This window comes from Haplochromis burtoni, unplaced genomic scaffold (assembly GCF_018398535.1).
Source record: "Haplochromis burtoni strain Fernald_Lab_line unplaced genomic scaffold, NCSU_Asbu1 Contig_143, whole genome shotgun sequence".
NCBI classification, from domain to species: Eukaryota; Metazoa; Chordata; class Actinopteri; order Cichliformes; family Cichlidae; genus Haplochromis; species Haplochromis burtoni.
In genome coordinates this window covers 332,794-343,691 of record NW_024582504.1, presented here as the reverse complement: position 1 = coordinate 343,691, position 10,898 = coordinate 332,794, and the positions used below count along the sequence as shown (strand labels likewise).

The 10,898-nt window shown below is 41.1% G+C and overlaps 1 protein-coding gene across 7 annotated transcripts in view; it reads left to right on the top strand.

Annotated features, from left to right (window-relative positions):
• nrxn2b (neurexin 2b) overlaps positions 1 to 10,898 on the top strand; it is a 687,884-nt gene that overhangs the window by 658,144 nt on the left and 18,842 nt on the right. For 6 of the 7 annotated variants that reach the window (XM_014336560.2, XM_014336561.2, XM_014336562.2 and 3 more), the window contains one exon: positions 1,069 to 1,158. The exons of the other annotated variant lie outside the window; for it this stretch is intronic. In XM_014336560.2, the coding sequence (XP_014192046.1) occupies positions 1,069 to 1,158 (90 nt within the window). The remainder of the gene's footprint in view (positions 1 to 1,068; positions 1,159 to 10,898) is intronic. 7 annotated transcript variants of the gene reach the window in all.

Below are 10,898 nucleotides of genomic sequence, written 5' to 3'. Positions count from 1 at the left end.
TATATATATATATATATATATATACACTTTAGTGATTCTCATTTTTTGGTACCACTCGCAGAACTTTATCCCTCTGCTAGGACACCAGGGGATTCCCTGACCTCATTTTAGCTAGCATAGCTCTCAGGTTTTTGGCAAAGGCTGCTGTTTGACGTACATAAAACTCCTAATTAATCCTCTGACTTTACCACCGCATTAGACTTTATTAAAACCCCAAGTCTGGTCACATCAGCCCTCGTCTTCCCTAATTCCAGCTCTGTCTCTGTTGACAGTGCTATAAGAGGTACAGCGTATGACCCCGAGGTTGATTGAAGTGAAGTGAGGGATAATAAGTTTGCACAGCAGCAATGAAACTTCTTTGACACGTTGATGAAGTGATGCTAATTGCCAAGTGCCACTGAGAAGTGCTCCATTAATGCATAAGAAGGAAGAAAAAAACCTGAGAAAAACTCAGTGCTGACAGTTTCATAAATCTTTTTTCTCTTTAGTCAGAGTGGAGTAACTGGATGTAAAGTGAAGTGATGCTCCACAGGCAGAATGCCATCCTGTTGGGCAGGTGGAGGTTTGCTCATCAGCAATTCTTTGTGTGCGGCAGGAACTTAAATATGTCTTCCTTGGAACAACCATGAAATGTGTTTTAATTCTCTGTGATTATGTCATGCTCATGTGAAATAACAATGGGAAATCTTTTTTTCTGCTTTATTATTTCATACTGTAATAACTGTGTTGTTTACTGACTGCTGATTCTGTGACTCTGTGACAGCTATTATAATTTAGCACTTCCACAAATGTAATCATACTATATCTAAATAATTCATAAATCTGTTTAACTTGTTAGTGCATTTAAAAAAATCATTTAAAATTCAAGGTAACTAGAATGCTGTTAACTTGTCTAACCAAACAAACCAGCCCGAAAACACATCCACAAGTTCTTCCTGTCCTAACTAAAGCTGATTTAAAGTACATAACTTGCTAAACATTTGCCATGTTGCCCTTCTAACCTCTAACCTTTCAACTTCCAGATTTGTGTAACCTTTTCTTAATTTGTCTTCTCCAAATTTCTTAAAGGGAACTTTGATAATGAGCGCCTGGCTATTGCTAGACAAAGAATCCCATACCGACTTGGTCGGGTAGTTGACGAGTGGCTACTCGACAAAGGTAATAAAATCCCTTTAACTCCACTAATGATCTAACTGCCTAACCTACCGTTAACCACCACTCTGGAAGAGGTGCAGTGCCAAGCATCAAGGGTGAATACGATCTGGCTTTTTCACACGACTGTGGGTCCATTATAACCCAGTGCAGACTTTAAAAGCCTGCAAATGACTGACTGATATATAATTAGCTAATTCTTTTGAAGTTTTTCTTTATCTCCAGTGATGGGAAGCCACGCTGCAAATGAGGTATTGTCAGAAGATATTTTCTTTTCCTCTCAGTTTTATATCTAGTTGTCAGTTAAAGCTGTTCACTGTGACAAAAAATTGTCATTCCAAAAAACAATTACCTTCTATAAGTTTTTGTTCCTCTGAAGTATTGATTTGGAGATATCAAAAGGACCTTATCCAAAGCACCTTAAACTGGGGCTGCATCTCTTCAGAGAAATAACTCCCGAATAACCCAACATAACCCCGTAATAACCTGACCACATGTAAACAACCTAGTGAATCCGTTTGCTTCTTTCATGTGTCTTTTGTTGGCTGAATGTGAACTTGTACTGACTAATCACTCATGAAAACAGAACAAAAAGAAAAGAATGACTATCAGTGGATCCTCAAGGAAAAGAATCCCCATGAAAGTCACTAAAAGTTAAAGGGACTGTTGTGTTTGTTCAGCGTGTGGGCTCCATTTCTCGCCCAACGTTACACAGAACTTGAGCCACAAGTTTGTAATGCGATGCCATGAAAGTGACAATTCTTTAACCCTTTGAGTGCTGAATGTCCCAACCTCTCTGTCTTGTGCCGCGTGTTTGTGCTGCTGAAGGTGGTTGATTCTTATTTTTTTTAAAAGAAAGAAGAAGAAGTCGAGTTTCTACTTCAAAGACAAATTTTTTTATTGGTAACTAGCGCACACAGAACTCTAGCAAACTATTAAAAAAAACAGTACAAGGATAAGAATCTAAGACTTTACAGTAACATCTGCAATAGCTTCACTATTTGCATAAGAGATGTATTGCAATTATCATGAATTAAGCTTTTGAGGCCAGATACCTTTAGGGGGGTTCCTGAAATGGAATTGTGAACGATAAAACATGCACGCATGAATTCAGAAGATGAAATTTGTCTGCGAGAGCTAAATGAAGTATTCATGTGACAGACAAACAAGATAAATGAAGTGCTTGCATATTTATTTCATGGAAACAAAACAATCCTTGCATTCATTTCTAGTTCGAGGAAAACTGACTTCTGTGCTCTCCTCTGACATGCCGGGGAATGCACTTTTGCTGAGGTTAGTTAGGACACAAATCAGAATTAAAAAGGCTTGGGAGATGAAAGTTGAATGAAAAAGTGGATCAATAAAAAATGACTTACCCACTTATGAAATGATTTGTGCATGCTATGAAACTCTAAAGAGACTGAGCATTAAACTGAATCTATTATTCTCTTTCTTCTATAGTTTGATATGAGCCTGTATCCAATCATTTTGATGAGAGCTTTTGCAGAAAGTAGGCAGGAGAAATAAACAAATAAACACCCATTAAATCTCAAGTGCAGGCTTTGATCATTTTTGGGTGCATTTTGGGGGGTAAAAATCTGCAAGGTCTTTTATTTGTTAATATTATGGGATTCTTAAAGGAACGTCTTACACACGTCACGGACTGAAGAGGAAAAGTGGCTCTGGAAGATGCTGTTTGTAACTAGATTAGATAATGAATGGGGATTAGAGGACATTGCTAAGCTCAAAGGGTTAAAGCTGTTTGTTGCTTTGATAAGGACATGGAGAGAGATTTAAGCTAAGAAACCTCTAAGCAGAATCTAACCACCTAACAGCAAATCAAACTCCACCCACACTAACCGCTGGGGGCTTCTCTCGCTGCTACGTCGTCCGCGTTCTTAAATTGAAACGATCTGACTGATTTCCCAGCTTTGCCCCGCTGGTGACAAAATTCAGAGAGCCCTCAGTTATAACCGTGTTATAAACGATGCTTAATCTTTGAACATAATTTGCCCTGGATGCTGGTATCTGGAAGAACTTGGACAGGTTACGGCAGTCGTTCGGGACAAGAACTAAATACGAAGCTAACAATGTTCTAACTCCTGCTAAAAGACACAAATCTCCAAGTGGCAACATCTTCCCGTTGTCCCCATCTTGATGTAAAGCAAAACTCAGAGGGTTAAAACACAGCAAATGACTGAAGGCCAAATTCAGCAGTGACACAGCTGCTCTGGGTCATTTCAACAAAATGTGTCTAAGCAAAAATAAATGAAGGTCCCTTTAACATTTATTGTTTTCACTCCTAAAGAGATTGATGTATTTTAATGTATCCTTCTGTGTGTATTTGCTATGCAGGGTGAGTGGTATACTTGAACAGACTTACACACTGGTTCGTGTGTGTGTGTGTGTGTGGCAAACAGCCGGGATCATTCATTCTGAAATGGATGGCCTGTAATGGTCCAGGCTGTGTTGCCAATATGGGGTTTATGGTCTCTGGTGTCCAGTGATTTTTCTTACATCAGCGCCTCAGAGGGTCTTTACATGTTTCAGGGTTCTTGACCAGAGTGAGGAAAACAATCAGCCCCGTGGGTCTCCTCTTCAAGTGCCTTTAGTGTTTCATCAATTCTGTAAAACTCACCAAGCATGGAAAACCTCCATATCTTTCAGATCTTATAAGTACAAATCTCAACGCGTTATTACCTTAATATGTGGACAGAAGTAAAAATAAGAGAGCTAATCGCCCGCATTCGCTATCACAAATCAGTATTTCAGTCACACCGGGATATAATGGAAGTCACTGGAGCCAGAAGTGTCCTAAAGGAGAGCTGGGCTGTGGCGCTGCACTGTCTCACTACATCTCATTCTGAAGCCTTTATCCCATCTCCCCAACTGTGTGTGAGGCAGATCAGAGTTAGCATCTCTGGCCAACTCGGTGCCTGCTGACTAAATCCAAAACGGCAGCCATTACAGAGACTCAGTGGAGGGGAAAAATCCCAAGTCCCAAAAGTTTGCAACAGCTCTAGCCGGGACAAAACTTCCTCACATGTGTCCCCTTATTCTTCTTCTTGTGATGGGTCTGTCATCCCAAGTTTTCTCCTCTCTGTCTGCCTTTCCTAACCCTCACTCTCCTTTCTTATCCTCCTCCTTTTTCCTCTGACCACCAATGCCAACCTTACCCAAAAAAAGAAAAATACTTGGCAAGCATTCTCCGTTTTTTGGGGGTTTTTTTTGCTAGAAACAATAAATATGTGTCGCGGCTTCCACATCTCATCAGGGAGCTCCACTAGAAAATAAACAGTACAAATAACCGGCAAGAATCAATTTCCCGTAGGTGTTCACTTTAACAGATGCGAAAAGGAAGGAAGCGAAGCGAAAAAAGCTCCCAGAGGAATTGGAACATCTTCTTCTGGCAACAACTCTATCCCTCTAGAGCTCCCCGGCAGCCTGACAATCAAGCCTGGAGTTGAGCTACACAAGTGCAGGGAGTAGAAGAAGGGAGGAATACTAGGATAGCAGGTCTCTGCAGGCTAAAACGCTAGAACTAGGTTTAACGTTCAGTGTTTAATGGTTTGGTGCGAGCGCCCCAATTCCCAAAGTGAAAGCAATCAAGTGCCCTCCGCTTGGTGTGGTGCCAAAGCCCAAATCAAATCTCCAGGCCAGGCATTGGTCCAGGGCTGCTATTCATGATCCCAGCTTCATTTCAGAGATTTTCTCACATCTGGCTGCAGTCAATTGAGAGTAAATCCATATGAGGCTGTCTTTCAGTAACTCCATCATAAGCTTTGCATCCCGCAGAGTTACTATGTTGTTTTCTCATTTGATCTCGCTGCACTATTACAGCCATATCTGAGAGAAGTAGGGGGAGACGGAATGAATTTTAACGTGCTTGCTCATGAGAAGAGAAGTGGCAGCGAGAACACGTCTCTTTAGTCTGAAATAAGGGACTCTTTACTGTTATTTCATGGTCCCCTACCATGAAATGGCCTAAAAGCAGCACAGTCACAGCTGGAGAGAACAGGAAGAAAGAAAATTGTACCCAGCTTACCACTGTGCTATCTCTCTTTGTCTCTCCCTCGACAGTATCACTTGTTTAAGATCCACATACAGATGTAGGATCAGATATAGAGCCACATCTGATTACATCCAATCGACTGTCTCCAGAGTACTTCACTGCACCGTCACAGTCTCACTGCCCAGAGCTTCCTTCAAGGACCTCAGAGCTTCACTCTGCCTCCCAAGACTTTCTGTCTATCTTCATGCTGCATTTGGCCCCTCATCGCCATTGTCAAACACAATTAATTCATAGTGTTCTACCCGAACCAACCCAACTTCTGGGGAGTAAAAAAGCAAAACGTTCTTAATTACCAAGGAGAGCTGTGCACCAAGGAGATAACTTGGGAACGCTTCATAATCGACTTTGTCAGCATCCCACCCCGCCCCCATTGTGCTCCTGCCTTCTTCGACTTTATCCTTTCCTATCCTTTTTTCTTTGCAGAAGAAAATGAAAATGGGGGAGTTCATGTTTGTTGATACGGATACTCTAAATTCTGCAGACGCATGAAGGATTTGTGCGCAGAAACAAATACAGACTCTGCACGCTAACGGTCCAAGTTTGCACTCTGCACGTCAAAAAGGAGCGCATTGACAGAGGTGAATTCTGGGCCATCCCTCCCACCCTGCAAGAGAAAACATTCGGAATAGAAGCTTCTTGCAACCATATGGCATGCCTCCTCTCTGTGAGATAACAGGAGTAGAAGGAGGATGAGAGAGGCGTAATGATGACGGTGGTGGGAGAGAGATACTGCTCTCTCCAGCTGCAGTGCTTTTCATATCCCCTCATATACACTTAGATCATCCTTTACCACCATCCACTCCTTTCACTCTCCGGGTGCCTCCCTCCTGCTTCAGGTCCACAGGCAGAGGAAGGGCTAAACCTGGCTAGAACACAGCGCCAGGCCGCCGTCCCCTCCCCTCCTCTCCACATACATTTTGAGGGTTGCAACAGACATGCAACCATTATTTTTCTGCCTCCGACAAGCAATCTGTGCAATAGCAATCCAAGCGTGGCCTAAAACCAGCCCACTCCCTAGTTTGGCTCAACATAGATAGTAATTACTGACCACAGCTCGTCTGTGACAAGCCATTTCTCTCTAGTTGAGGAAGACTGAAGGTAGAAATGTGCTTTTACAGCTTCAGAGCATTTTACTTTTGGTCAAAGAGGTAATCTTTATCAAAGAGAACTCAGACTGCGGTGAAACTAGTGCCCAGATAAAAGATTTAAAATGTGCAATCAGGTGCTGCATTATATCTTCAGGCACACAAAGAGGATACATTTATACTTTTCATGCAAGATATTAACGGTGTTTGTAGCTATTGCAAAAATCTTCTTGAATAGATGTTTGGTTATCATTTCAGTGTGTTATTTTTAGTTCTTACTGAAGTAAAGACGCTGAGGTCCACTGCACCCAGTCTTAGAGTCAGTGTGCACATAGAATCGCTGTGTGAAATGGACTGTTTTCGGACCAGTTAGCTTTTTTTCTGGGAATTTCTTTTCACCACCGACTTTGTATTTAGCCATGTATTAGGAATATAAAAGTGTCAGTTCAATCATTTTTACCATATTATAACTAAAGAAAGACAAATTTAACACCATCTATCACTAATCACAAAATTTTAAAAATTTTAGGTCCGTTTTTACAATGTTGTTTTTGACAGCTGGGTATTTTATTTTAGTATTCTCACCACCTCTGTGTTAATGTATCCCTACGTCCTCTTTATGAGCACCTTCTGTGGTCAAACAGCAGGTTTGTGGGGATACACACAGCAGGAAGCTTTGGCATTAGTCAAGGAAGGTAGATATAAAACCCTGTTATAACTAAGTTAACCATGTGATTAAGTGGCTATACTTGAAAATCAGGGTGCAGTGCTTCCCGTGATCATTTAATATCCATAGTAAGCACTTCACTGCACTTTCTTCTTCTTCTTTTTCCCCCCTTTCCTTTTGCCTTTCATCTCACTACATGACTTACTCTCCCTTCTGCTTGCTTCTTACCGTCTTACTCTTGTGTGTTACTGTATGTCTGTCTCTGCAGCCACTCTTTAACTGCATCATTCCTCTTGTTCTTTTTATCGAGCCTGTCATGCACTCTCTCTATCCCCACCCTTCATGCCCTCGCTCTGTCTCTTTGACATTCGGTCCTCATGCACACTTGCTCTTTCTCTGTCCTCCTCGTCTGTCATCCTCCCTCGCTTCTGTCATCTCTTATGTCCCTATTCTCCAAGACTCTGTCCAACCTGTCTTTATCATCTCTTTTTCTCCAGGCTTGGGTAGATTACTCAGGAGTTTCACTGTGGCCAGCATTATAAGAAAGTAAATTATACATGTATGGATTTTTATAATGCTAATTTACTTCAAGCATTTCTTTTTGTTTTATTAAAATATATATGCTTTGTTTGAAGACACTGCTGAGGAAAAGCCCTGTGATAATATTGCAGGCCAGGGTAAAGTGTACTATAGCAGGGAGTCCGCATCTCCTGTCATATTGATTACCTATCAGCTAAGACAGGATGAAGGGGGTTGTGATTGTTGCTTATAATACCTTTAGAAAGAGTTGTTCCCACCTTTTCTTACCCTGATCACCTGTTTAGAGAGCTGCTGCCAGGATGCTAATGATGCTGAAGAACTGGAAGAGGTTTTCCAAGATGCATCATTTCTAGTTACAGTATCCTTAGAAATGGGGAAAAAGATATACACATCTCAACAATCTCAATGGCTAACTGCCTTGGGATTCGCATGTAATCACGATATACCTATATGGTATACGATATATATATTGTATGTATGTAACTGCTATCATAAGGCTCCTAGATCATGTTGCTTTCCAGCATATTTCTATCCATATCACTTCATCACCAACAGCTTTTTTGTTGGTATGCAACATGTCTGTAGTCTGTATTCCCCTATTTGTTCATTAAATACATAGCCTATGGATTTAAACCTAAGGGCCATTATTTACGCTAAATATAGGTATGTAGTGAAGGAAAGAATTACATCTCATCGCTCCATAAAATGATGTTGTTTTGTCTCTCAGAGTGACACTGAGAGAATACGCTAAAAACAGGCCCAAACTGGTCTGCTCTCTCAGTTTGCATTTCTTAATAAGGCACCATCTGCATTTACAAGAAATAAAGCTTTTTTTTTAGCTGCACATAAAGCTACGTAGCTAAGACTACCTTGGCAGCTATTTGTAGATATCAGGTTGAACATAGCTGAAGAAGATGGATGGTTGTGCAGATTTTTCTGCTCTGGTGGTGCGAAAACTGATCATTAAAATCAATTTCCATGTTCAATTGGTACTGAACGACTGTAGCTTTAATAGTAAGATGTGCTTTTAGCCATCCTGGTACGGTGGCTCATTAGACAGTGTTTGTTGGTCCATCATTTTTGCCTGAGATCACAATTATCAGATGAATACCCTGTTGCCTTAGATGTGTTCTAAGAATTTTAATCCTTATTCCAGGCTGTGAAGTTTAGCAGTATAATCGGGCATGAAATAATACATAATGGTTTGAGACAGTCTTTCACCTTCAGCTATACCTTGTTTCCTGTTATCTACCAATAGCTAGCATGCTAGCAAACCAGAGACTGTACATCCAATTTGGACTGGATTTTAACATTCAGATTTTGGAGAACTGAAATGGCACATGTAGTTTATTAGTGTCAGCTAACATGTTAATACTAGCGATTCACTAACAAAACTGAAGGACAAACGTGTTGGACTTTAATTTCAATAAAAATGCTTTAAAAAGCACCAACACTACAAACATTGTTGAGAGGTACAGTTAAATAGCCTACACCTGTTAGGCTGTAGCTTTTTAATGCTGTGAAGTTTAGCATTTTAGAATGGGAATATATTGGGACGTGTCTGTCAGGCAAAGCATTTTTCCTACTTAACATCAACATGTTAGCGTCCATTAGCATCCATTACATTTAGAGACATCTTTGTCGCTAAATGTATATACAGTGCACTCATGTTTGAATATGCATAGCCGGTTATTATTTTTGCTCGTAATTCTCACACTTTAAAATCTTTAATTATTTTCAGACATATGGGTATATAAACAGACAGAGGGATAGATGTATGAACTCCGCTCAGTCTCTGCAGTAGCTGATTACAGAAGTCTGACCATTCTGGTCTCTGCATTGCAGTTAATTAAGGCTTTGTGTATGGCTGCGGATGCCCATTATAATGAAAGGCTGGCTGTCAGCCCCTCGTCCCAACACACAAACACGCACATACACACCCCAATCCATTTAGCCCCTCTAACGCCACCACCCCAACCTACAGCCACCCCTATCCAGCTGCTTCCATCGTCAAGCCACTGCCCATTAAATGCCCATCACCTTAAAATTCCTGTGGAGAGAGGCAAAACACATCCATACACATTGAAATTGGTGAAACAGAGCCTCATCGATGTGTAACCCATGTGTGCTGTGCTGCTGCCTAATACACACAAGCACACACACAGAGGGAGAGGTGTATGTAAATAAATGTTGAGGAAATAGACACTACTTGAAAAGGCCAACTATCACACACATAAAGGTCATTTCACTGACACATTTCATAAGTTATTATATACATGCACACACACCCTCTTCTCTGCAGCAGCGCCACAGCCAGCTCTGTCATATTAAGCACCGTGATTGCATGTCATTGCAGAGGCTTCTCTTTCTATCTTTCCTCGCCTCCACCCCGCCCCACTTACGCCTGCCGCCAAAATTGGTTCTAAAACCACATGTCACTTTTGATTTGACCCGGCAGACCCTGAAACAATAACTTCATCAGGCCTTGTTAGAGTCTCATCCTGAGCAGACAGCTACGAAAACAAACACTGATTTCCCTTCATCTAGTCTAGAGGGCACCTTTCTTCTTGGCTTTCTTTGTCTCATATGGGATGAGCACATAAATGGCCACAGTACTCTCATGTGCTCGAGGCTTTTTTTTTTCTTTCACAAAGAGAGGCATTAAATAGGTCACCCAACGGATGCTTGGACATTTTAAGAAATATGTATGATACATGAATGCATGTGCAGTGACTCTAGGAGGTATTACTAATCCTCCTTACTCTACATCATAATCATAAGCCGCTTGTCAATATAGCTTACTTATGACTGTGTCACTGGCTCAGAGTGTAACTCTGCCACCATTACACTTAGCTCCTGCGGAGTAAATTGTCCTATCTGAACAGACCATCTTGTGACTTGGAGTTTCACACCACACACAATAGAAAAACACCATGTCTTCAACTTGTCCACACTCTATGACCCTTTCAGTCCAAGTGAAGATGTTTACAATGGAGACCTTCTGGGCTGATTTGTGAACGTGTGCGGGGTGGGGTTAATTAAGGGGGCTAAAATTTTAGTGCAAGCGTGTGTGTGTGTGTGTGTGTGTGTGTGTTTAAAGTGAATCTTTGTGTATACACGTGCATGTATTTTCTCCTGTATTTTCCCGGCTGATGTTCGTAGTTTAACAGTCTGTTCATCCTTTCCTGTTCTATTTATTGCAGCATCACTCCCACACTAAACATGCTAAGTAATGATATAATAGAATAAGAGTCAGATATTATGTCAACAGCGCATATGCCAGACATTAAGTCTCATTATTATAGAGTTAGGGGACAGGAGCCTAGTCCCTTGTGGGACCTTGGTGGGTCTAATGATCTGATAATAGGCTGACATGTGTAAT